Source organism: Eptatretus burgeri, chromosome 8, assembly GCF_056783735.1.
Source record: "Eptatretus burgeri isolate ZD-2024b chromosome 8, Ebu_testis_v1, whole genome shotgun sequence".
In the NCBI taxonomy this organism is placed as follows: Eukaryota; Metazoa; Chordata; class Myxini; order Myxiniformes; family Myxinidae; genus Eptatretus; species Eptatretus burgeri.
The window spans coordinates 48,423,217-48,449,075 of record NC_140968.1 but is presented as its reverse complement, the minus strand read 5'-3'; the positions used below and the strand labels follow the sequence as shown (position 1 = coordinate 48,449,075).

General features: G+C 41.2%; 1 protein-coding gene across 2 annotated transcripts in view; it reads left to right on the top strand.

Moving 5' to 3' along the window:
* LOC147021693 (src kinase-associated phosphoprotein 2-like) overlaps positions 1–25,859 on the top strand; it is a 145,781-nt gene that overhangs the window by 99,858 nt on the left and 20,064 nt on the right. For both annotated transcript variants that reach the window (XM_085891951.1, XM_085891950.1), the window contains exons 8-10: positions 510–573; positions 12,487–12,561; positions 19,838–19,906. In XM_085891951.1, the coding sequence (XP_085748077.1) occupies positions 510–573; positions 12,487–12,561; positions 19,838–19,906 (208 nt within the window). The remainder of the gene's footprint in view (positions 1–509; positions 574–12,486; positions 12,562–19,837; positions 19,907–25,859) is intronic.

Here is a 25,859-nt window from a genome sequence, read left to right as displayed (position 1 = left end):
CCTGGCCACGTGGGCATTGAATTGATCTTCATGGAGCTACAAAATTGGATTGCCAAAGAAAGACTCGGTTGGTTTGAGAATGTCTATGTGGCCTTTGTGAACCAGGTTGGAGTTTTATTCTGATAAAGGCAGATTATATATGCTTAATGGGATAGTACAGTTTCAGACGCTATACAAGCACTTAAACAGAGGTAAGAATTTTAAAGGTGATTTTTCCAGAGACACAGATAAAGGACAAAATACTTATCACGGTTAAAGGTCATGTTCCATGTGTTGGATCAGATTCTGATGTTCTCCAGGTCACTAAACAACAAAGATTTGCTTGAGATAACATGAAGACGGCACACATTGAATCACAGAACACACCTTTACTCAACTGTTTCAATCAAATGTGCATCCCCTTTAATTGAATTAGCATCCAGCATGTTTACTTGAACAAGATACTCAAATACAAACATTCTTTCTTACCTTTGTGGTTTTATTTATCTATTTTTGCATTTGTTTTTCAGTTTGCAGCATCCTCTCTAGAGGCAGCCAATGAATGGGTTGAAACAATCAAAACTTTGTTGCAAGGTATGGATGTATTTCAACTGCAATATCCGACTATTAATTTTCAATTGGTCAATGTCTTTGACACCAATACAAGGTTTTATTATGCGTTGGCACTACATATATCGAACAAACTACTTACTGTATATCGAATTTTTTAAAAGCCGCATATATCAAAAGCCCTATGCATCAAAAAGCTACATATGGTATATCGAACAAACAGTTTCAAATGGAGCACCTATCCACCATTAGAGCATTTATATTGCATCAAATGTGGCAATAAATGCAAATTGTTGCTCCCAGCTTGCCGACTCGATGACAGTAGATGGCATTTGCATTTTTGCCTTCTCCATCCCTACCGCGTTTCGAATCCCGCGCAGACACAGAGAACTTTCTAATATCATATTAAGAGTGGAATATCAGGAAAGAGGTTTACAGATCTTTGAAGCTGAGTGGCCAACCCTTTACTCCTTCAAAACAAACAAAACCAGCAAAGACACATTGTTTATAGACTATTGAGTTCTGAGATATTTAAAGTCATGGAACGTAAGGAAGCATAATTGCATGAAGAGGACTTTTAGCCAAAAATTATAGGTTATCTTCACATCCAATAACATGTTCACTTAATTTATGACATAATGGTTGGAGCATCCGCTCCGGAAGGTTCGAACCCCAACTGAGTCATACCAAAGGCTTTAACAATGGAGAACTTTTACTTGACTCTGTGTAAATAAATAAATAACTACAATGGTGCTCATAGAGCACGTAGTCTCACCTCGTGCGTTCATTTGGAACAAAAATACCACCTTTAACTGAACACGCTACTGTTATGGACCACTGCTATTATGGCCCACTTACCTTATCATCAATGCACCCAATTATGTCTCATAGTTTCTTTGCATGGGTTATGAACATCATAAATTTCATTCTTCACTCACATATCAGATTATAGATCAGATATAAGAAGTTTCAGATTGTTCGGAGAAAGATTTCAATTCAACCAATTATGGCTGGAATACCCGTTCACCAATGATGTCATTGTTATCACCCTATATACCCCCATGGGAAGTTGATGACATATGCCAAGTTTCAATTTTTTTCAGTGGGAGTCGGCAGTGGTGAGGGTGCAGCAGGAGCAGGAAGTGGTGAGAGTGCATGCAGAGGTGAGGGTGCAGCGAGAGCAGGTGGTCATGTGTGTGCAGTGGAAGCAGGAAGTGGTGAGTGTACATGCAGTGGTGAGGGTGCAGCAGGAGTAGGCAGTGGTGAGAGGGCAGTAAGTACAGGCATTCGTGAGAGAACAGTGAGTGCAGTGGTAAGGGAGCAGCGAGTGCATGCAGAGGTGAGGGAGCAGCGAGTGCAGGCTGGGGTGATGATGCAATGAATGCAGGCTGGGGTGATGATGCAATGAATGCAGGCTGGGGTGAGGGTGCAACGAGTGGAAGCTGGGGTGAGGGTGCAACGATTGTGGGCTGGGGTGAGAGTGCAACGATTGTGGGCTGGGGTAAGGGTGCAATGAGTGCAGGCTGGGGTGAGGGTACAACGAGTGGAAGCTGGGGTGAGGGTGCAACGATTGCGGGCTGGGGTGAGGGTGCAATGAGTGCAGGCTGGGGTGAGGGTGCAACAAGGATAGGCTGGGGTGAGGGTGCAATGAGTGCAGGCAGGGGTGAGGGTGCAACGAGTGCAGGCAGGGGTGAGGGTGCAATGAGTGCAGGCAGGGGTGAGGGTGTAATGAATGCAGGCTCGAGTGAGGGTGCAACAAGTTCAGGCTGGGATGAGGGAGCAACGATTGCAGGCAGGGGTGATGGTGCAGTTTTGAAGGAGCAGGAGTTAGGGACATTGGACGAGGGGTAAATAGCATCATATCAGGTCACGATCAGAAGATAGTTTGTGTTCACTGAAAATTATGAAGGGAAAGTTTTCTCAGAGATTTTGAAAAAATAGATGCCGGAATTTGAATAAGCAGCTGAAAGCAAAGGGTTGTGAGGGAATGTTATCTGGGATTCTCCCAAGATTAAGAAATTATGTAGACATCATGAGCAGATCGATATATGTCAACTAATGGCTGGAAGCATGGTGTAGGGAGGAAGGTTTTGCATTATAGAAGCAGTGGGAATCATTTCAGGGGCAAATGGAGTGTTTCCAGAATGATGGCCATACGCTAAATAGAAAGGGGACAGCAAAGTTTGCAGTGGGAATTGAGGAAGGTATTTTCGATTTTTTAGATCAGCGGAGGGTGGGGAAGCAATTAAGGAAGGAACTGATGATGTAATTGTGATTTTTACGGCCAACAAAGAAAATAGAATTTCATTGAAGAAGAAGGAAGAGCGACTACTAATGAGAACAGAGATGAGAATGTTGAGGTGGATTATGGGCATCAGTCGAAGAGAAAAGAAAACGAACAAGAGCATCAAGGAAACGGCACGAGTGGTTGGGATCGAGGAGAAGGCGCGAGAGGCAAGGTTTAGGTGGTTTGGACATGTGAAACGGAGAGGGGAAGTGGAACCATCAAGGAGAGCGATGGAATTGAATGTACCTGGGAGAAGGAAAAGCGGAAGACAAGCGAAAAGATGGATGGACTATGTAAAAGAAGACATGAAACACTGTGGAATGAATGAGGAATGGGCCCGAGATCGGTTAATGTGGAGGAAGGCTGCTCGTTGGGATGGAGGCGACCCCCGCTAAATGGGAAAAGTATACGAAGAAGAAGACATGGTTTTAAGAAGAAGAGTAACTGGAGGACAGGATTAGAAGGCTATAAGGTGTATCGGTGTGATAGGAAGGAGAGAATAAGAGGAGGAGCAGTAATCTGGGTAAAGGACAGCATTGCATCAAGAGAAAGGGGTGACATTAATGAAGGAATAAATGTTGAGGATTCTGTGTCACGGGTAGAGATTAAAGATTGTAAAAACAGTAAGATACTGGAAGGATGCTTTTATAAGGGCTCCGTGTGTGAAGGAAGAGGAGGAAGGAGGGTGACATGAAGAATTCAAAAGGGCATGTGGTAAGGGAAGAGTGTTGATGATGGGGGATTTTAACTTGCCACAAATGGATTGGGTCCAGAAACAGGAAAGGGCAGAGTAGATTAGGATTTCCTAGTTTTATTCAAAGATTGCTTTTTAACCCAGTTTGTAGATAAGCCCCTGAGGGGGAGTGCAGTGTTCGACCTCCTTTTAAGTAAGGTTCCCAATATGGTGGAGGAGGTTGACGTAGGGGAGCATTTAGGAGCAAGTGACCATAACATTGTGTGTGCAAAGATTCTGTTAAGGGTTTGAGTTCAGGATAGTAGGGTAAGGCGACTAGATTTCAGGAATGCAAACCTTGAGGGTGTGAGGAGAGAATTGGGTGATGTAGATTGGGAGACTCTAACAACAGGACAATCAGCATCAGAAAAATTTGAAACCTTCAAGGACCAAATGTGTAGCATACAGAGTAAGTACATTCCAATGAGATGCAAAACTTGAAACAGAAATAGGCCAGGGTGGTTGAGTAGTGAGATAAGGAATGCTATGAAGGAGAAGCAGAAAACATTTATTAGGTTTAACATAACAGGACTGGAGTTAGATTTATATCACGATTGGAGTAAACAGAGGCAAATTAATAAAATAACTCAGCAAGCCAAAAGAGAGCATGAGAAAGACGTGGCTAAGAATATTAAACATAATAACAAGGCTTTCTATAAATATATCAGGGGAAAAGAACAGTTTAGGACCAGTGTGGGCCCATTGAAGAAGAGCACCGGGAGAGTGGTTCGTGATGAAAGTGAGATGGCAGGCTTATTAAACAGGTATTTTTCTTCAACTTTTACACAAGAACAGTCAGGAGAATTGCCAATAGCTGGGAGTATCTATCGAGGAGGTGGGAAAGGGATTTTACAGAAGATCCAGGTTGGAGTAGAGGAAGTAAAGGAACAGCTAGGTAATCTTAGAGAAGATAAGGCTCCGGGCTAGATAATATACACCTGAGAGTATTGATTGAAGTGGCTGATATGATCAGGTAAAGGAGATGTTAACGGATATTTTCAATAGTTCACTGGAGTCAGGACAGGTACCGGAGGATTGGAGATTTGCAAATGTAACACTATTATTTAAGAAAGGATCCAGAGAAGAATTGGGAAACAATAGACCTGTTAGTTTGACTTCAGTTGTGGAGAAGGTGTTGGAGACATTAATTACGGACAAGATGAGGAACCATTTAAATAAATACAAACTAATTAAAGGTAGTCAGCATGGGTTTACCAAAGGTAGTTCCTGTTTAACAAATCTTTTAGAGTTCTATGAAGAAGTGTCTGGTTGGGTGGATGATGGAAAGACAGTGGACAAAGTATATCGAGACTTTAAGAAGGCATTTGATAAGGTACCACATCGGAGGATGTTAGCCAAAGTGAGGGCTTGTGGAGTGGCTGGTCAGGTAGATAATTGGATTGCAAACTGACTTAGTGATAGGAAGCAACGTGTGGACGTGAGTGGTAGGATGTAAGTCGTGGCTTACGTCAGGGATCAGTAGCAAAACCATTATCATGGATTACGGTGGTATTCCATATAAGATTCATTATTTACATCAACGATTTGGATAGTGGGGTGAAGAATAGTCTTTCCAAATTTGCAGATCACGCAAAGATTGGAGGTAAGGTGGATATCAGAGGGGGTGGTGATCAGATTCAGGAAAGTATTGATACTTGCATCGATTGGGCAAAACATTGGCAGATGGAATTTAACCTGAGGAAGTGTAAGATGATGGGGATTGGTGAGAATCATTTGTAATTTATCCAGGGTGCCAGTGATAACTCCCATCCTCTTAATGAAAGATATTTAACGTTCTAAAGCAGGCAGATGGAACACCTAATTTAATGTCCATCTGAGGGATGGCACATTTTGTGTTGTAATGCAACACAAGCAGGTCTTGAATAGACCCAGGAGAGACGGCTCAAAGGTCATTGCGCTGCCTCTGCACCATCCTGTTCGGCATTCAACTGATGCAGTGCCCCTCGAGATTGGAGGAGGAATTTATAATATCTCCAGGGATCGGCACACATTGGCCAGAGTTTTTTCATTAAAGATTGCGCAATTAAAGTAATATTTGACTCGTTATTTTTCTATAGCTTCTAAGATTAATGGAAGAGCTTCCATACACACACCCTCACATGCAAACAAACTGGAGACTTAACATCAAATAAACACGGCCATCGACTTTGGGGGAAGTTACTTCCCAGAACACACTGGGTGGACAGCGGCGTCATCCAGTGGCAGAACTTATATCTCCGTAATCAGCAGAGCACTTTCAGGGAGAAATCTCTCTCCCCAAGGGATACCAAACCATGGGGTTTGGCCATGCTCTATCCCCAAAATGCTGAGCTTCCTTGCAAGGAAGCAGAACTTATCACTTTTAAAGTGTTTGGTATGACTTGGCCAAAATCTGAGTGAAACCAACAACTGCCCAGACTCCGTGCAAATGCTCTTATCACAATGCCACTGAACCTGGTCAATAACATAATTCAATGATATATTCCGCTGATTCAGAAGGATCATGTTGTATGAGGAAAGAATGAAGTTTGTGGTCATGGTGAGGATTGGGGTTGCGCTGGGGGTCGCACACCGCTAAACTCTTTTCAAATTAATAGTGATGTCAAGCAGAGTTATTGCTGCATTCCCATTAATGCCTCCAAAACTGCACATGTGAAAAATCCAAGGCATCGCATGAAACTTTAGCACAAACGTTAGCAGAGTTCAAATCTCTATGAAAACTTGTGGTAAAGCTCATAAAAGAGCCTGTAATTTTTTTAATACAATTTGAAATATTTCCCTTGCAGCGATTGCTGGAACAATTCAGTGTAATTGTTCCTGTTTGTGCCACTCAGTGGAAAGCATTAAGAAAAAGTATTCGTATTGGTGGATGAAGAATAGCAGGCCTTTTAACGAGAGACTATTAAAGGAATTGAGCAATTTGCTTTGTACTCGAACTAAACTCGATGGAAATGACAGTTTAAAAAAATTGTACATTTTATTCATTTGTGTTCTCCACAATCTCATAATAAAGGTTTTTTTTTGAAGATTTGATGACAAAAGTTCAATTGGTAAAAACGTTACTGCCTGGACATACACGCTGAATCTCAATGGTAAACAAGGATTTCGATTAAAACATTTATAGCTGATCTACTACTTAACCAATGACATCATACTTACAATCCCTTATTCCACATTGGGAATAAAATAAAATGTGCCAAGTTTGAATATTTTTCTGATTAGTGGTTTCAGTGATATCATGTTTTTTTATTATGTTTTATCAAATATGGCTACCATACCACGTGACATATGACGTCACAATTATCATTAAAATATTCTCCATTGGGGAGTCACTCCTATCTTGAAAATTTTGTGTCAATTGGACAAATGGTTGCTGAGAAAGAAAGAAATATTTAAAATTTAATCCAGCAAAAAAGGCCAAAAAAGAGTCGAAGAAGAACAATAATAAGAAAAATAGCAATCAGGGATTGCCAACCCTCACCAGGACTTGTTTCATGTGGTGTTTGTGCAGTTTTGTGGGGTGTATTTTGTGTAGAGTTTGTGTACTGGTGTGTTAAGTAATTAATAATAGACACAACGAGAACTGTCACTTTATAACTTCTGGCAGTGATGACTGGGTCCAGAGATGTCTTACTTTGATTGGACACCTGACCCTGACCCATGACATTTACTATTATTCAAATGAATTCAGAGTGGGATTTAAATAAATGAAATTCAAATGAAATGGAAGATCAAATAGATACGGTCCAACATTGGATTCAGGTTTCAGCTGCATCTACTCTACCCTCAAACCCATCCAGGCACAGCCAAATGAGCCTTATTCAAAAAAATTAAAAAATACAAAAGAACCAAGATTCAAAAAATTATATAATTCTGGCTGCCACACCATGTGTCCAATTAGGTTGAAATTTAAAACATAAATTCCCCATCACTACTAGATCACAAATGTGAAGTTTCACATCAATTGATGAAGCAGTTGAAAAGAAAGACTTAAAAAGATTTTTTGCTCAATCCAATAAGGCTGCCAGACCACGTGACATCAATTATTCAGGAATACCCTGGTATCTCCAAGGCTTTGGGACATTTGTGTATTTTTTCCCCTTGATCTGTCCAGCCGTCTGGAGAAGAAGATTTTTTTATCGGTTTTAGGGTAAATCCAATATGGCTTCCAAACCATGTGACCTATGATGTCATATGTGTGAACAGGTCCACCAAGTTTCACCCAAAATCATTTCAGAAATCTGACAAAGTTGTTGACTTATGCTGACCTCAAAAATAATTGGTGTTTGAATTCAGTGACCTCATTTACAAATCCTGTTCAAATTTCTCGTCAATCGGATGAAAATTGAGGATTTTAGAAATCTGACAAAGTTGTTGACCTTTGGCCTATGTTGACCTTTTAACCTCAAAAACAACAGGCTTCTTGCTGATGACAAATTCTATGATGTGGTGAAGTTTCGTGAAGATCGATTTATTATTGTGGCCTGTAGGCACAAGCAGACAGACAAACAGACAGACAGACAGACTAACGAACGCAACCAACCAGTATACTTGAAACATCTTCGATTTTCACAAGTAACAAATAGACAAATGAAAAATCACTCAAAGAGTGACACTTGGTGAAACGGAACGACGCTCGGTAGAGCGCATACCTCTGCCAAGCTGAACAGTTTACATTTTATAACACAATGATAGGTCGGATCTGAATCCGGACCTTAACCAAAATCAAATCGGCTTGTTCTTGTCACCTAACCAACTCATCCACCAAGGTTTGTCATAACTCGTCCACAACTTTTTCAGATATCATGCTATACATCGTTTTTGGCACCATCTCTCAATGGTGAAGAATCACTTGAAATATTCTCATATCCGGTTTCAAATCTTCAGCAGAATTTAATCAATTCGTCCTTGTCACAGCCAACCTGTCCACAAAGTTTCTGCAGAATCCATCCAAAACCATTTGAGATATTGTGCTATATATCACTTTTGGCACCATCTATCAATGGTGAAGAATCACTTGAAAAATTATCGGATCCGGATCCAGAATCGGATCTTCAGCAAAATCTAATCAATTCGTTCTTGTCACACACCCAACATGTGCACAAAGTTTCATCCGAATCCGTCCACAACCTTTTGAGATATCATGCAAAATTGTTTTTAGCCTCATCTCTCAATGGTGAAAAATAACTAACTGGAGGGGGAGCACTCGGTGGAGTGCAAAACCTCCGCCGCCAATACTGCTAGGTCACTCAAGTGAACCTGATATCCTATTCTTTCAATTTGACGTCAACAGTGCTCACAGAGTTATAGTTTGCAACTTTCCCTTTTACTTTTAACTTTTACATACTCAATTCATTCGTCATAACTAGATTCCTTGAGACAGAAATTGATTTTACATGGGTATATCCACCTGAAGTTCCAAAATCAGCCACAATTATAATTTTGGCATGTTTTTTTTGTTGGAAATCACTTATAACATGTAGAAATGCAAAAATAAAAAATAAAAAAAATTCAAATTTTTTTTCAAAATGGCCGCCATAGCGGCCATATTGGATTTTGGACCAAGTCTAAAATCTAATGACATGATCCTTGGACCATACCTAATCCCCCCACCAAGTTTCGTCGAAATCCGTTGATGAGTTTTTCCGTAATACTGTTCACAAACAAACAAACAAACAAACAAGCAGTCATATACTGGTACTTACGAAATCGTCAACTTGACCTCTGACCTTGTCTAATAAAAGCTGTCTCAAGAGAAGGTGGCGACGCAAACCAGAAGTTTCTATGATGATTCTGTACCAAACCATCAAAAATCTTAATGTCGACCGAAGCAAAAATCTCCATTTCTCCACGCAATTATTTAATAGTATTTTATCAAAGTCACAAAACCGTAATATTCGGCCATCCACCAACAATCTTTACATAATCAGACAGCTTAGCGAGTCAGGCATGTGACGATAACCTTTATTGGGAGAAAAAAATGACTTTTAAACACGATCTTTATCGAAAACACCGTCTGCACGCACACGGAAAACCTTTTCGTGACTCAACGACGCGTCTGCTCGAGCGCGCTGCACCACGTTACAAGCCGTGACACGGCGAGTGAAATTTTTTTTGTACAATCATGAAACGTCTCCAAAACATCCGATTTTTTACCAGAATTTCGACAACCCAGTGTTAAGCGTCCTAAGCGATCGCAAAAACCGAAGACAAATTTAATATCGAAGTTAAAACGAACTCGTAACGTCGAGCGAAGCAAAAATACTCCATTTCTCCACATGATTTTACGGAATTATGTTTGACCTCACTGTGACCTTGACCTTTGACCGATTTTGACCAAAATCTAATCAGCACTAGCCATCACCCTCCTGAATCACGTGGTGTAATTTGACATTGGGAGCTTCTTCCGTTCTCGAGTTATCGTGCCTACAAACAAACAAACAAACAAACAAACACACAAAGAAACAAACAGAAACGGAAGTGATCAATATACTTACCAAATCTTTAGATTTCATCAGTAACAAACAAACAGAAAGGGGTGAAAACAGTAACCTCCGATCTTTGATGGCGGAGGTTAAAAATTAAATAACTTTCATATCCAGATCCGGATTTGGAGCTTCACCAAAATTTGATCAATTCGTCCTTGTCACACACCCAACCTGTTCGTAAAATTTCATCCAAATCCATTCATAACTTTTTGAGATATTGTGCTATACATAGTTTTTGGCCCCATCTCTCAAAGGTGTAGAATCACTTTAAAAATTCTCAGATCCGCATTTGGATTCGGATTTGGATCTTTGCCAAAATTAAACGTTGCTGCCATTGGTCAGACACCTACATACACAAATAATTTCGGAACAATTGCTTTAAAACTGTCCAAAAATTGTGTGACAAACAGACAGACAAACATTACAGACCTACATACATCGCAAAATTTTTTTTTTTCGTGAACGAACAAATACACCTAAATGCAGTACTCTCTCCTCTGGCAAGTAATAATAATAATAATAATAATAATAATAATAATAATAATAATAACAACAACAACAACTAATAATGAAAAAAATTAAATAAAATTATTAATTTGCCTTCTCCACATTCTCAAAATAAAGCTTTGTTGAAAATTTGATAATAAAACCTCAAATGGGTAAAAAAGAAAAGTTACAGTTGTGACAGACACACAGAATAGAAACACAGAAGTGATTGTAAAGCCCCCATCTTCCGCTGCGTGGGGGACGTGCTAATTACTATCACTAGGTGGGTCAAATTATGTTCAGTGTACCTGTTCAAAACGACTTGATCAGGAAATGCAGCCTACTTCTGAACTCGTTTAATGCATATAATAAACTGTCTTTATTATATATATATTCATTATAATAGACTGTGTATATGCACTTGTTCTGTGGAAATATACACATTTATAGTTGAACTAGCAGGTGTACCCGGCATTGCCCGATGCCGTTCTAATGTTGTTGGAATTTTCAAGAAATTAATTTTTGTTTTTTGTTGTGGGTGCTTAAATCACTTCCCTACACCCACTAAAGAATGGGGGTAGGGGATCATTTTATATAACCTTTCACATAGCTATAAAGGCAGAAGCACTATATGTAGAGCAATTTTAACAAAAATATCCAAAACAATCAAACTTTTATTTTTTTCAAAAGTTTCAAAAAATGTTTTTGCCTAACACACTCACCGACACTCAGTGATGAACTTCTGAAAGTTTGACGAAGATCCGTTCAGCCATCTCTGACAAAAATGACGACACAGACACACAGACAGACAAACGGCTCTCATATAGTACAGATGACACTGAGGTTAATTGTAAAGTTAATTTGCCAGGGCAAGGTACCAGCACACAATAGCCTCCAGATTATTGTTATTTTAGGCTGGCAGGATCGCTTCGAAGTATTACAATCACCTCTGAACTGTCGAACTTGGGTTTGAATCTTGACTAACTCCAAACTGTCACCTTGGTGGTTCACATGTAGAGCGAGGCATCAATGTGTGTGCCGGCACTCTAATTGACGTTAAGCCACTGGACAGGTCTATCGGCATTTTTGGGGGGGACTTTAAAGATCCCACAGTGTCTTTCAGAGTAGTCGAGTTACCACCGGCACACTGAACAAATTACAAATTCCTGTCGAAATTGTTGATAGCAAGTGATTTGGTCTGCTTGGATATCCCTCACAATCTCAGAGTGTGGTTGTTTTCTGGGCAGCAGCTCCGACACGATGAACAAATTCACGTTCCCAGGTTATTCCCATCTCACATTTGAGCGACCTTTTTTTTGGCTATGAAAGGTAACTACAAATGTTAATTTATCCATAACTTAATTTTGCAAAGATAAAAAATCCCACAAAATTTAACAGTGTCTAAAGCTCGTAAGTGTGTGACATAAAGATTAAGAACGTCAGGATAAAATGGAGAAATGAACATTGGGAATGGGGTTGGGGGTGGGGGAACTGATTTATGACGTTAATCACGAGTCGTTTGGGCACCCTGAAGCACTCCATCCGAAAAAGGCAGTTAAAATTGACAATAAATTCCAGCAACAATCACAAAACAAAAGTTATAATCAAGGAAAAAAAAATTAGCTTGTACAAGCCAGGATATTAGTCTAATTATGGTTGTTTGTATGCAATAATGCTTGAACAAATGTTTTGTTAAAACAAAAAAGTTAAATACCTCCTATTCGTTGCACTGACAAGTTGTACAGTTATCATTTGAAATAGTGGGTTTCAGTGAGTGAGCGAGCTCATAGAGAAATAGAGTCGCCATTTGAGGGTATAAGAGCAACAATTAATTATCAGGCTAGCTGGACTACGTTATGTTACAGTTATCAAGTTCAGTCATGCTGTGGCCAACTTCTGGTAACATTCCTGATCAGATTTCTCCAAACATCCCGATCTGACAGGTTACACTGCTTCTCGAAGCTCTGGCAGAGACAGCTCGGTTGCAGCCTTTACCTCGTCCATCCAATCCATGCAAGGTATGCCTCTTCCTTTTTTTCCTTGAACCATACCCAGCATGGTTGATTTCTCCAGACCTGCATTTCCTGCACACCCGATGTGTCCAAAGTATGACAGTTTCTGTTTGAGCATCAGTGCTTTCGATGTACGTACATGGTGGTCTAATTCCTTCAAGCACTGATTTGTTTGTTATATTTAACATTCATCTCCAACAGCACATTTCAAAACTGTCAATCATCTTCATTTCTTTCTTTTTCGCTGTCCACGACTCACATCCTTACATTGCAACTGGAAATACCAGAGCATTGACCATCCTCATCTTGGTTTGTATTGTCACAATTTTCTCTTTCCAGATATTTGTCAGTCCTCACATTGCTGTTCTCCCCAATGCTGACTGTCTAGTGATTTCTCCTCCATGTCCATTAACTTCATTGTTGGAAACTAGGAAGACGAAACTTTCCACATGATCGTCAAATGATCGTCCCCCAATCTGAGCACATTGATCTTTGCAGTTTTTATGCCTCCGTTGATGAAGTTGCCAGAAGCATTATGTTTTCGAGTTGTCCGTACGTGCGTCTGTGCTAATTCTCTCGGTTTGGTTTCTCTGCAACCGGTTATCTGCAATTGACACAAAATTTTCACCATACGTGCGAATACTCATGTAGAATGTTTAATGATAATTATGATGCCATAGGTCACATGGTGTGGCAGCCATGTTGGAAAAATGGAAAAACTTTGGATCTCTGTCTCTGAAACCGCTCCATGGAAAAAATTGAAACTTGGCACATGTGAAGTACTCCTCATGGGAAATAAGTGATTTTTTTATGACATCATAGGTGGCTTCAGTATGACGTCATAATTGCATACGTCAAATGCTTTGGCCAATCAGCATAAAAACTTTTGAAGGTCATCTGAGGCTAAATTGTATGGATGACGTCATTTGATGAAAATAATTGATGACGTTATTGGTCATGTGGTTCAGCAGCCATTTTTTTTATTTTTTTTTACATTAAAGCCTTTAAAAATCTTCTTCTGCGAAATGGCTGAACAGGTTGAGGTGAAGTTTTACAGGTATGATTGCCTATCCATAAGGAACAAAAAGTTGCCCACCTATATCACAGCTCACATGGTTTGGCAGCTATGATTTTTTTGAAGAATAAAGCTTTAAAAACCTTCTGCAGGATGGATGGACAGATCGAGGGAATACTTCACACAAATGTTCCCAAGCCTTGGGGATACCAGGGTGTTCACGAATAATTGATAGGTCGCATGGTCTGGCAGCCATATTGTATTGAACGAAAATCTTTCAAACATTCACTCTTTTGAACCACTTCATCGATCAACGTGAAACTTCATAATTATGGTCTAGTGCTCATGGTGAATAAACGTTTTAAATTTCAACCTGATCAGATGCATGGCCTGAAAGCCAGAGTTATTTAATTTTTTTTAAATCTGGGTTTAGGTATTTAAACCAAACTTGGTACAAGTATGTATAATGATGTAATAATGTGGGTGAAGGCATATCTGTTTATGTCGCGGTGTCGAAGAGTGCCGTGCTAGTTTTTTTTATATACATAGTGTAGGCCCATGGAAGAGTTAAAATTAGTACACTGAACTGATCAGGACACAACAAGACAAAAAGAACAGTTGAGAGAGGGGGGGAAACACCAATAGCAAAGCTGAAGGCCAAGATAGAGGCAGACTTGGACAAAGAATGAGTGTGGGGAGGAATGAGGGGCATGAGAGGATGCATAGGGTGGACAAGATGCAAACAGAAGGAAACTCTCAGGAGGAAAAACTGGAAATTTGGAAGGAGTGGGGGGGGGAGGGGGGGAGGCAAGGTTAACGAGGGTAGAAAAGATCATGGTTTTGGATTGAGGACGATTTAAGATAGTGGTGAACAGCTGTCTTGAAGACCTGGAGGGAAGAATGAGATTGGAGAGAATGTGGAAGTTGGTTCCACATGCGGTAGAAAAGAGGAACAAATGAGTGGAGGTGAGCAGTGATTCTTGATTTTGGTGATTTTACCAGAAGGTGGTTGATGGTGGACCATGTGTGCCTGTAGAAACATTGGGGTGGGGGGGTTAGGGGGGCAAAGCATGGATAGAGCTGAGAGTGCAACATCAGAAAGGAGGCAGTAGAAAACGGAGACCACCGACCTGTCTGTGATGGCGTAGTGATAGACCCATACACTTACATTCTATCAATATTTGTTCTTCCTCATATTATCTTTCTTCGAAGGTTGCCATCATATTGCAATCTCGTTTTTATGGAAGTTTGTTGTCGTCCTTCCATCTTTCTTTCACCTGTGTTTCTTCTTCTGTCAGATCTTTTCCTGTTCTACTCTTAAGGACCCCAATCCTCGACCAAAACTTTCCTATGATCTCTCTGATCTTTCAAAAAAACTTCTCTTATTTTTCCTGCTCTCTTGTCACTTTCTATCTCTACGAATGCCTCTTTGAAATGTTTATCTTTGCCTTTCCTAACTTGTTATGAGAAGTCAACATTTAGCCGCTTTATGCCCTCTCTTGCCGCACCTTTGCTTTTCATCTCTCTTCTTCTGTCTGCAATATTTATTGCCTCTTCTGACAGCCATTTAGCTTTCTTCTTTCTACTTGCCTTTGGGATGTTGTTTTTGACCTCTTCTTTAATAATGTCTTCATCCTCTTGCCATGATGTGTGTGGCGTTCTGTCAACCAAGTCCAGTTCTGCAAAACTTTTTTTTAACCTTTATTGCATGCTTAGATATGTTTTCAAGGTTGTATCTGGTCGGAGTTTTGATTTATTTTTTTTCACCTTTCTCAATTTGACTTGTAGTTTGGTGACAAGGAGTTTGTGATCTGTCCCACAGTCTGTGCCTGGCAGAGTATTGTCAGGTTGCACAGCATTTCTCCATTTTCTATTGATTATAATGTTGTTAATCTGATTTCTATGTTGCCCATCAGGTGAAGTCCATGTGTATAGTCTGTAATTTGGTTGCTTGAACTATGTGTTTGTAGTTACGAGATTATTCTCCACAAAGACCTCCAGTATTCACTTCCCAGGCTCATTTTGGCTTCCAATTCCATGTTTTCTTACAATCCCTGGTGCTCCTGCTTCTCCAATTTTGCATTCCAGTCTCCCATGGCATAATAATTAATACGTCTACTTTAGGCACCTGTTCTATGCAACTTTCCAAGAAAACTCCTCCACACTTTCTTCCTCTGCTGCAGAAGTTGGAGCACATATCTGAATGATGGTGGTGTTCATAAGATGTCCTTTCAACCTCACTAATATTAACCTATCATTGACTGGGTTGTACTTCATTACTGACCCTGCTATCTTCGTATTGCAAATCACTGCCATTCCATTTCTCTTACAGGTTTTGTGACCAGAAAAGAACACTTTGTAATTGTCAGATTGAAACTGCCAGTCCATCCATCCAAACCAGTCTATCCAAGTTCACTTGTTCACAAAATTTAAGTCATTCTGTTCCTCTCTCTCTCTCTCTCTCTCTCTCTCTCTCTCTCTCTCTCTCTCTCTCTCTCTCTCTCTCTCTCTCTCTCTCTCTCTCTCCTCTCTCTCTCTCTCTCTCTCTCTCCCTCTCTCTCTCTCTCTCGCTCTCTCTCTCTCTCCCTCTCTCTCTCTCTCTCTCTCTCTCTCTCTCTCTCTCTCTCTCTCTCTCTCTCTCTCTCTCTCTTTACAACTGAACTTTCCTGAATTCATTGACCTTACCTTCCATGTTTCAATTTTGTGAACGTTTGAGAAGCTCAGAGTTTGACTTTCAGTTCTGATGATCTCAACAACTGAATTTCCTTGTGGGTTTGATCCAATTCTGTCAAAACGGCCAATCCTACTCATTAAAACACTTTCCTATTCCTCAGTTGCCATTTGCATGCTTTCAAACCTGGGGGATTATTATTCGGTACCATCACTTTATCTCTTCAAATTCTGATCATGATTGTTTTATTGGCATACTAACAAATGCCACCCGTTGCTTTGCTGACGGGAATACTGCAATAAAAGAGGGGGGAGGGGAGAGAGAGGAGGGTGTGGGGAGCAATAGGAGGAGGAGGGTGGGGGGAGAGAGGTGAGGGTGGAGAGTGAGGAGGGGAAGGGGAAAGAGACAGGAGGGAAGGGGAGCGAGAAGGCATGGGGGAGTGAGGAGAGGAGCGAGGAGGGGTGGGGAAAGTGAAGGCAACATGAGGGGAGGGGTAGGGAAGCCAGCATGAAGGGAATGCTGCTTGAGGGGAAGGGAAGGCAGCATGAGGAGCAGGGAAGGGAAGGCAGATTTGCGGTAGAGTGTCAATTACGATTCGTTCCACCTCATCAAAATTATTCTGCGTGGAATCACAGTGATGATGGAAACCAAATAATGTCTGAAATACATCTTCCACTGGTCATACTATAAACACTGCCCGGACACGTCCAGAGATAAACACCGCCTGGACACATCCAGAGACAACCACCGCCCAGTCATGACCAGAGACAAACACCGCCTGAACATGTCTGGAGACAACCACCACCCGGAAACAACCACCATCTGGACACAACCAGAGACAAACACTGCCTGAACACGTCTGGAGACAACCACCGCCCAGACACAACTACTACCGGACACGTCTGGAGATGAACACCGCCCGAATATGTCCAGAGACAAGCACCTCCCAGACACGTCCGGAGACTAGCACCACCCGGACACGTCTGGAGATGAGCACCGCATGGACATGTCTGGAGACGAGCACCATAGAGACACGTCCAGAGATGAGCACCGCACGGACACATCCAGAGACGAGCACCGCATGGACACATCCGGAGGCAAGCACCGCACGCACACGTCCGGAGACGAGCACCACACAGACACTGACACGTCCGGAGCCAACCACCACCCAGACACAGACATGTCCAGAGACAGACATCATCCGGACATGCCCGGAGATGACAACCAACATCCAGATACGTCCGGAGTATCAAATTCCAATTTACACATTGTCTGCCACTCCGAATGTCTGCGGTCGTCTCGTCTCAGGTTAAATTTTGAAATTCATTCAGGTTATGAGATTCTAGAACTTATTGTGTGCACAAACTAAATGAAGCACGAACACTGCTGTCTCCGGGCGTTTATAAACATATGATGTGGACAGCGTTTCATAGGTATGAAGATGAGGCATTCGATGATGAGTGAGGAAAGTGAAAAAAAACATTTTTGAGTGCTTTATCATTAAGAAACCATTGTGGCCTGCTCCCAGTCAACGCATTGTTGAGCAGGCCAAAAAAATGATGAATTATGACCCCAGCGAGGGACAGCGAAGTGACCAAGAATGGTGACTTGATGAAGGATAATTAAATAAAGTCATAAATTATCTTCAAAAGGGGTGTTTAAATTTATCCAAGCACCCAATTTTCATTCCTGCTCTCCCAAGGAGTTCCCTTAGTTTGTATTTCAAGGTTTGGGGCCACGAGGTTTCATGGTTTTGGAGTTATCGAGGAGACATACTGAAACACACACACACACACAATGACATTTATTATTGTAGATATGGAGATGGTTTGCCATTGCCTTCTTCCGGACAGTGCTTATACTAGATGGGTGATGCTATCCATTGTTCTCCATCGAGAATCCTCTGCTTAGCATCAAGGCCATCAAGCCAGAACTGGCAAAATGTGTCAACTGCCTGCCTGGCCATTCACCATTTGCTCTCATGGCTTCGTGTAACCCTGATCAGAAGGCTAAAATGGGGGTAATACACCTTGCATAAGGATGGCCTGTGGGTTAACAAATGCAAAGGCCACCTCCTTTGAAAAGCATTGTTGCCTTTACCCCATTATAACCATTCGCCTTTGGTTTCAAAACCTGAACCGCAGCAGTTCAGCAGCGGATTTGAATTACAGCGGCGGATTTGGATTCAGAGTTTTCTTCTCCTTGATGAGCTGCCCACCAAGGCTCATGAGCTCAATCTACCCGAAGCATTCAGGTACCAGTGATTCACCTTTCACCTCCACACTCATTCGTGAGACCAACACCAGCACAAGAAGGCTGGTGCTCGGCTACACTGTTGGAGGCTGTTCGAGACGCTGAGCCACTGGAATATATTATAGATCTTGCGAGCTTATCCTCAATGTCACTCCTTAGCATATAAAAGTCCACTAAGCCATGGAAGGGATTAAAAAAGACATGACTTTTTACATTAGAAAGGAGGGGATCTGATAGAGTTGTTTAAACTAAAGAACGGCGCAGAGCCCGAGTGCCAGAATTAACGCAGAAGAGTTTTTCAGCAGAATTGACACGGACAGAACCAGAAAGTATCGTTGGAGAGTGAAAAATAGGAAGGTTCAAAGACGAGTAAAGCAAGGGTATTTTACCTAGAGTTCTTAAAACATGGAACGGTCTTCCGGAAAGGTGGTAATCGCAAGGATAGTTGAGAGGTTTAAACTGGATTTGGATACGTGCTTAGTAGCAATGGGCATAGAGGGGTAGAGGGATATTGGTGGGAATGGTAAGAGGACAGTACTTCGGTTGCTTCGTTCGTTCATATGCAGCACAAGGTTGAGCATGTTGCTGTGCCGCTGATGCAATGCCCTCTGTTGATAAGGGCAGGAATGAGTAATTTTGTTCATGGTGCCAGCGATAGCTCTCCTAATCTTTGCGAAGGATACCATGGGATCTTTAATGACCACCAACGAATGCTGGAAGACGGGATTCCCATTTAATATCCATCCTCGGGATTACAGTTTCAAGCTGGGTCGGATTTCAAATCCAGGAAACACAGCTTCAAGGCGAGTATGGGTACCTCTCGGCCACCTTGTCAGCCCAGGGTAGCTCGTCGTGTTTGAGTTATCATGTCTGTGAGTTGGAGATGTATGTTTCACACATGTATCATTTCAAGTGATATTGTGGTGAAATTTTTTGTGTAGTTCGGAAGAAAAAAAAAAAAACGAGCAATGGGTTTTGGGATCGTGTTGTGTCCCTGGGTTGTCATGAATAGAACATGATGGCTTGATGGGCCGAGTGGTCTCCTTCTGTCTCTGGGTTTCCCTGGTTATTGTTGTTTCATAATTCCATCATAGGGTTAATTGAGAACCTCCTGATTATCCAATTTCGATTTACATGGTATAAGTCATAAACACCTGCCTCAGATGTAAAGGCTTATATTGAGACTTTTGACCTCACCTGACCCGTCACTCCCTCGGTATTCGCTCTCTTAGTTATCTGTAATTTTAAGATAAACTTTGAAACGAATAACATTTCTATTCGTGGAAAGTTATTATTGGTGCCGAGTGACTACTCTCCTTTGACTTTGCCCACAATGTTTTCAGATCATCGAGAAGAACTACACAGTGAAGACATTCTTTACGACGATGTGGGAACGAATCCTAACGTACCCGGTAAGATTTATTGATGATTTATATCAATTGATACATTTATCAATTAATACATTTTTGATATACGAGTATGCCCAGCACTTTGCGTTAGCCTTCTTATGCGTTCGTATTGTCGTCCCATTCAATGCACTGTTGTCCTTAAAATATTTTGAAGATGACATTGAAATATTCCGTGGTATGCTTTCTGAATCGCAGCTAGATGTCACGATCAGAAGTTGCTTTGGCAGGATACCGTAGTTTAGAAGTTTGTGCACTCACTTTTGAACAGTATCGTCTTGGTTCTAATCTTGACCCGGCTATAAACTATCATCCTGGTGTTTCTCACGAAGGGCGATGCATCACTGCGTGAGCCGTCAATCGAAGGACGTGAAGCCAGAAGACTCCTTTGCCAGCAATAGAGTCGTTGTAGTGGGGCAACTTAGCATAACAATTGTGCATTTTGCGAGGAAAGCACCAAATTTGGCACACTAGAAGCTTATCATATTATGAACAGATTTGGATATTGGGCCATCTCAAAATTTTTGATGGCAGTGGAAAATGGCTGCCACAGCCATCAGCGGCTGAATTTGAGATGGCCCAATATCCAAATCTGTTCGTAATATGTTAGGCTACTAGTGTGCCAAATTTGGTGCTTTCCTCACAAAATGCACAATTGTTATGCTATATTTAGCGAAGTTGCCTCACTATTGGTTAATGCTAGAAATCGGAGTCTGGTGTCTTTCGTGAAGAGTAGTTCAGTCATCGCCGGCACCCTGAAAAAATTACGGATTCCTACACCGTCAGGTCTGGCGAGGCAGTTTGTGTAAGACCTAGGCCAAAAGTGTTCCCCTGCGAACCCTCCAAGGTATGAATAATTGGAGCAGTAGTTGTAGGAGTAGGAGTAGTCGTATCAGGATCGGATGGATTTGAATTGAAACATTAGATTACGCAATTTTGAAAGTGCCTTGAAGCCCATGCCAGTTCAATGGAGCCACAAATTCTCGTTTTCATCACTGCCCACGCCCTTAAGGACTTCGAGAGGAATGCAAATTATAATTAGCAATTCACAGTGCTGCCTGCTTGTAGCTAACGGCAAAGTTGACAACATTTGCATTCATCCTACACCGAAATTAATGCAATGTTATCCCAGTATTAATGGGAAACACTGGTAAATTGCCAGCAACAAACATCAATAATTCGCACAAATCTCATAAAGATACCGGTTTGTGCATGCAGCAAGACAGAGAATTACACGATCAGTACATTTGCCTTGTTTCATTCCGATTTAATGGCAATAAAAAAAAAAAAATGACTGGGAATTTACCGTCACTTTCCAACAGGAATCTCAACATCAAGGTATGTCACTTAGGTAGAAAAGATAGGATAAAGGACTCCATGACGTTCCATTCCCAAGTTCTCTGTTGTATGTTTTTCACGTCGAAACTCGTCCCCATCATGTTTAGATCTAATGAGATGTTACTCGGCTTGCCGGTTGGTGCACCTGTTTCCTACAAATTGCTATGGTGAGCCATTTTGCTTTGTGAATGCTCCCACTTATTCCCCCATTCCATTCGCGGTCTTCTGCTTACCAATAAATAAACTTTGCCGCTGCCTGGAAGAAAAATTGATTTCCCTTCCCACCAGAACAATTAGTTCCAACAAACTTAGTTTGGAAACCCAGATTTAGGCGAGAGCATCCCACACTCCACGGTGAAGTTATTAAGTTAGAGCTGTTTCAATGGAATGTACATTTAAATTGAGCTCTTTAATCATTTTTGGAGTATTTATGGCTTACCTACAACAGCAAAATAATACATTTCTTCTTAACAGGCTAACACCACCACGATATCTGTGATATCGTTTTTGGCCATTGAGATTTGAGAGTTGGGGCTAAAAACTATGCACAGCATGATACTTCAAAAAGTTGTGGACGAGTGATGACATAACTAGGTGTACGAGTTGGTTAGGTGACGAGAACAAGCTGATTCGATTTTAGTTCAGGTCCGGATCCAGATCCGACCTATCGGTGGAATGCAAAACACAGACTGTTCAGCCTGGCGGAGGTATGTTCTCTACCGAGTGCCGTTCGACTTCACATGTTGTCATCATTTCGTTGGCACTGTGTCCAAAAGACAATTAATCATCATGTGGTGGATTATGCAGAGTGATCGACAGCAACTACCAAATAACAGTGAAGACTGGAGGACTTCTTTTTTTTTAAACAATTAACTCACTGTGGGTTATAGCAAGTTGGTCTTGCAAAAGTTACGATGATGTGAAAGAGACCATATATTTATTAAGTACCTATCAAAAGGTTTGGGAAAGAAAATGGAGAAAATTATTATTGAACTGATAGAGGATTGGGAAGTGGTGGTGGGAGAGATTAGGAGAGAAAAGGAGGGTAGCAGAGTGTCGAAGGGGGGTTTGGAGGAGGTATAAGTAATGGGAGAGTAGGATAGGTGGAATATGTATGAGGTAAAGGGAATGAGAGGAGAAAACGAGAGGGATGGGTCAAATTCTGCAATATTTTTGTAACTTATAAATAGATTGCCTCAAAACATGTTCAGTACATTGTTTCCAGAGGGCACTTTAAGCTGCCTGTCCTTTATGCAAGTATGTCGACTTAAAATATGACATTATATATTTTGCAACCAAAGATTTTTATGCAATTTAATATGACCATGTAAGTCCTTAAATGGGATTATCAAGTGAAAGTTCCCCTTTGTCAAGTGCACTCATGGATGTGAAATAGGATGCTGTCAGTTGTTATATGAAAGTTCCTCCTTTTTGAATTGTCTGTCTTAGCCACACATTTGTTTCACAGGGACCAGGGGAAAAGTTCTAAATGGCACTCTAAAGATCTGGTTCTAAATGGCTTATTCTAAAGTTATAGGTAAAAACAGCGCACTCATACCTTGGCACTTCACATTGTAAAACGTACTGTGAATAACCCTAATGTCTCTTTTCTTTACTAACTTGAAATTATCAATCCCTGTAAGGTTCATGTCGATCGGTCCAAAAATTAGTTAGCTGCTAACTAAAGTGACCATGCAAGTATCAGTGGTTCTTTAATCACCATGGCCGTGAGATTCATCCTCCCTGAACACTTTATCAACATCATTGCAGCTCGCTGTTCCAGAGCCATGAAAAAATAAGCAAAATGTTTGTCGGAATAAAACAAGGATGGAGAAGGGAGGATATTGTTTGTCAAGTGTTGCATCCACAAGTAAGAAAGAAAGACAAATGGAAGTGAAATAAGTGGATAAATAAGGTATAATTTGATTGTAATGATACATGTCCAAACGACCGGTTCCTTTGCCTACGTTCCAATTTATTTATTTATTTATATATGTAATGCCAATGTATAAAGTTAGGGGAGGAGGGGATGGAAGAATGTATTGTTAAAAAATAAATGGAGAAAAATAAAAGACAGAAGGGTGCACAGGAAAATACTGGAAGGGCACTCAGTGGAGCTCTGCCGCGTAATGGCTGATCCATGAGAACATATCGGGCCAAATACATGTTTGAAATACCATGCTATACAGTATGATATCGTTTTGGCCCAATCTCTCAATGGTGAAAAATCACTTTTAAAGTTAAACAATTCTCGTATCCAGATCCGGTTTCGAATCTTCACCAAAATCGAATCAATTCGTCCTTGCCGCACACCCAACCTGTCCATCAAGTTTCGTCCGAATCCGTCAACAACTTTTTGAGATATCGTGCTAAATATTAAGGGGCTGTCACACCTTGACGATTTAGCCAACCTATGCCGATTTATGAAAAATTTGCCTAATATGCTGGCACATGTCTAATACGTTATGGGTAGGTTTTGTATACGTTAAGAGCATGCTGAAAAACACTGCCATAAGTCGTTGTACGCTGGGTTTAATCGTTGAACTTTGTGGTTTTTCTCAAATTTTCGTATGCTTAAAATTTTACGACGTACTGGGCGTTTGGCTCACACGTTCCGCGACGCTGGCCATAAGGTTTAGGCACGTTATGCGATCGTTGACACACGTTATTTATATGTTACTCATATGTGGAAACACGTTGAGGTAACATTTGCGTACCCGAAACTTATTCATAAACTATAGGTAACGTTTTATAAGCATGCTACACGAACGTTGTTCACAGCTCGCAACGCGCTACTAGAAAGTTTCTCATACATCGAAACACATCAAAGTAATGTTTAGGGAACCCGTGACTTATTTATAATCTATGAGTAACGTGCTTGGGAATTAGTTGTAGAGCATGTCCTACGAACAAATAAGTATGTAGACGTATTTGACGTCTTCAAGATGACCACAGAACTTAATGAACGGGTTTCTAACTTATAGATACCGTATAATGGCGTATTGGCAGCGATTAGGGGAATTGGTATATAAAAATGGGCTTCACAGGAGGAACCCGTCTTTCTTTTTAGACTTCGTGGTGAGTACATGTTGATGTCATTCCGAGAGATGGATGATACGGCAACGCTGAGACGACAATACCTACCTGTCCTCGAACATCAACATGACCTCATCGAGTTGACACTGCACCAGTTGCGTGCCAATAGAGCCGGGAGAAGAAGACGTGAAAGGAGGAGAAGGTACTGGGTCAGACCATGGATCGGGAGGCGACGCCATTACGGCATATACGCCCAGCTCATGGTGGAACTCCGTAACGAGGACCATGCATCCTTCATTAACTTCCTGCGAATGCCCCCAGCGATGTTCGACGAGCTGCTAGCCAGAGTGGGTCCAAGGATAACCAAGCAGTAAACCTTCTACAGGGATCCGCTTGAGCCTGGCATGAGGCTGGCACTGAGCCTGCTGCTGTTGGTGCCGCGACTGCAGTGCTGTGGAAGCGATTTATCTCGTTAAATGGAAACGAATTCAATTTCCGAGCACCAGCGTCCAAAAACAATAGGCGAGTGATGGCAAGTTAACTCGTTCAATGGAAACGATCTGAATTGCCTTGCACCAGCATCAAAAAACAATAGCCGAGTAACAGCCGTTTATTAAAATAGTTTAGTGGCAGTCAATGGATAGCCAACGTCATGTAATCGTAAACGATGCGCTCGCACGTTATGCATACGCTAGACTATCGTTGGGCATAGGTTGTGGACGCCTAAAACACGATAAGCAATCGTTGGTATAACTAATCTATAAGTTATCAAAGCGTTCTGTGTTTATTACTAGTACATTATGCATTTGTAAAAGTCTTTTTTAATAATTTCAATAGTAAAACAAAGAAATATTTCATCTTCAGAATGAGGAAAAAAAATTAGCCCTTACAGAACATTGAACAATGGTGCAAACATTGAACTCCTATTCGTGGATGCAACGAGGATCCATCATCACCCTCAGCCTCCACATCACGCTCACATACTACTACTGACATAGACATACAGCTACTACCAATGCTACTACCGCTACTACTACTACTACTACTATTATTACTGTCACGCACACCTACTGCTCGTAATAGTACTACTACTATTGATAATACCGGCGTTCACAGCTACTCACCATGGAGTCTGCAACAATGATGGGGTTTTATTGTGAAGCCCATTTGTATATACCAATTCCCCTAAACGCTGCCAATACACCAGTACACGGTAGATGTAAGTTAGAAACACTTTCAGTAAGTTCTATGGTTGTCCGGAAGACGTCAATTTAATTCGTCTGCATACGACAATGTGCGTTTTACATACGTTACAAATAGGTTCATAGCATGTTACTCAACGGTTAGAGGCACGTTTTACTTAGGTTCAAAACATGCTACTCATAGGGAAAACGCACGTTACTCTTACGTTCATAGCACGCCAGTCATTGGTTCAAGGCCAGTTGTACATAGTTTCAATGCACGTTACTCTTAGTTTCCAAGCACGTTAAACATAGGCTAAGCTGACGCTACTCATTTGTTCAAAGCATGTTACTCATCGGTTAGAAATTTGGTTTCAAGTATGTTGGCCATTACCTTGACGTGC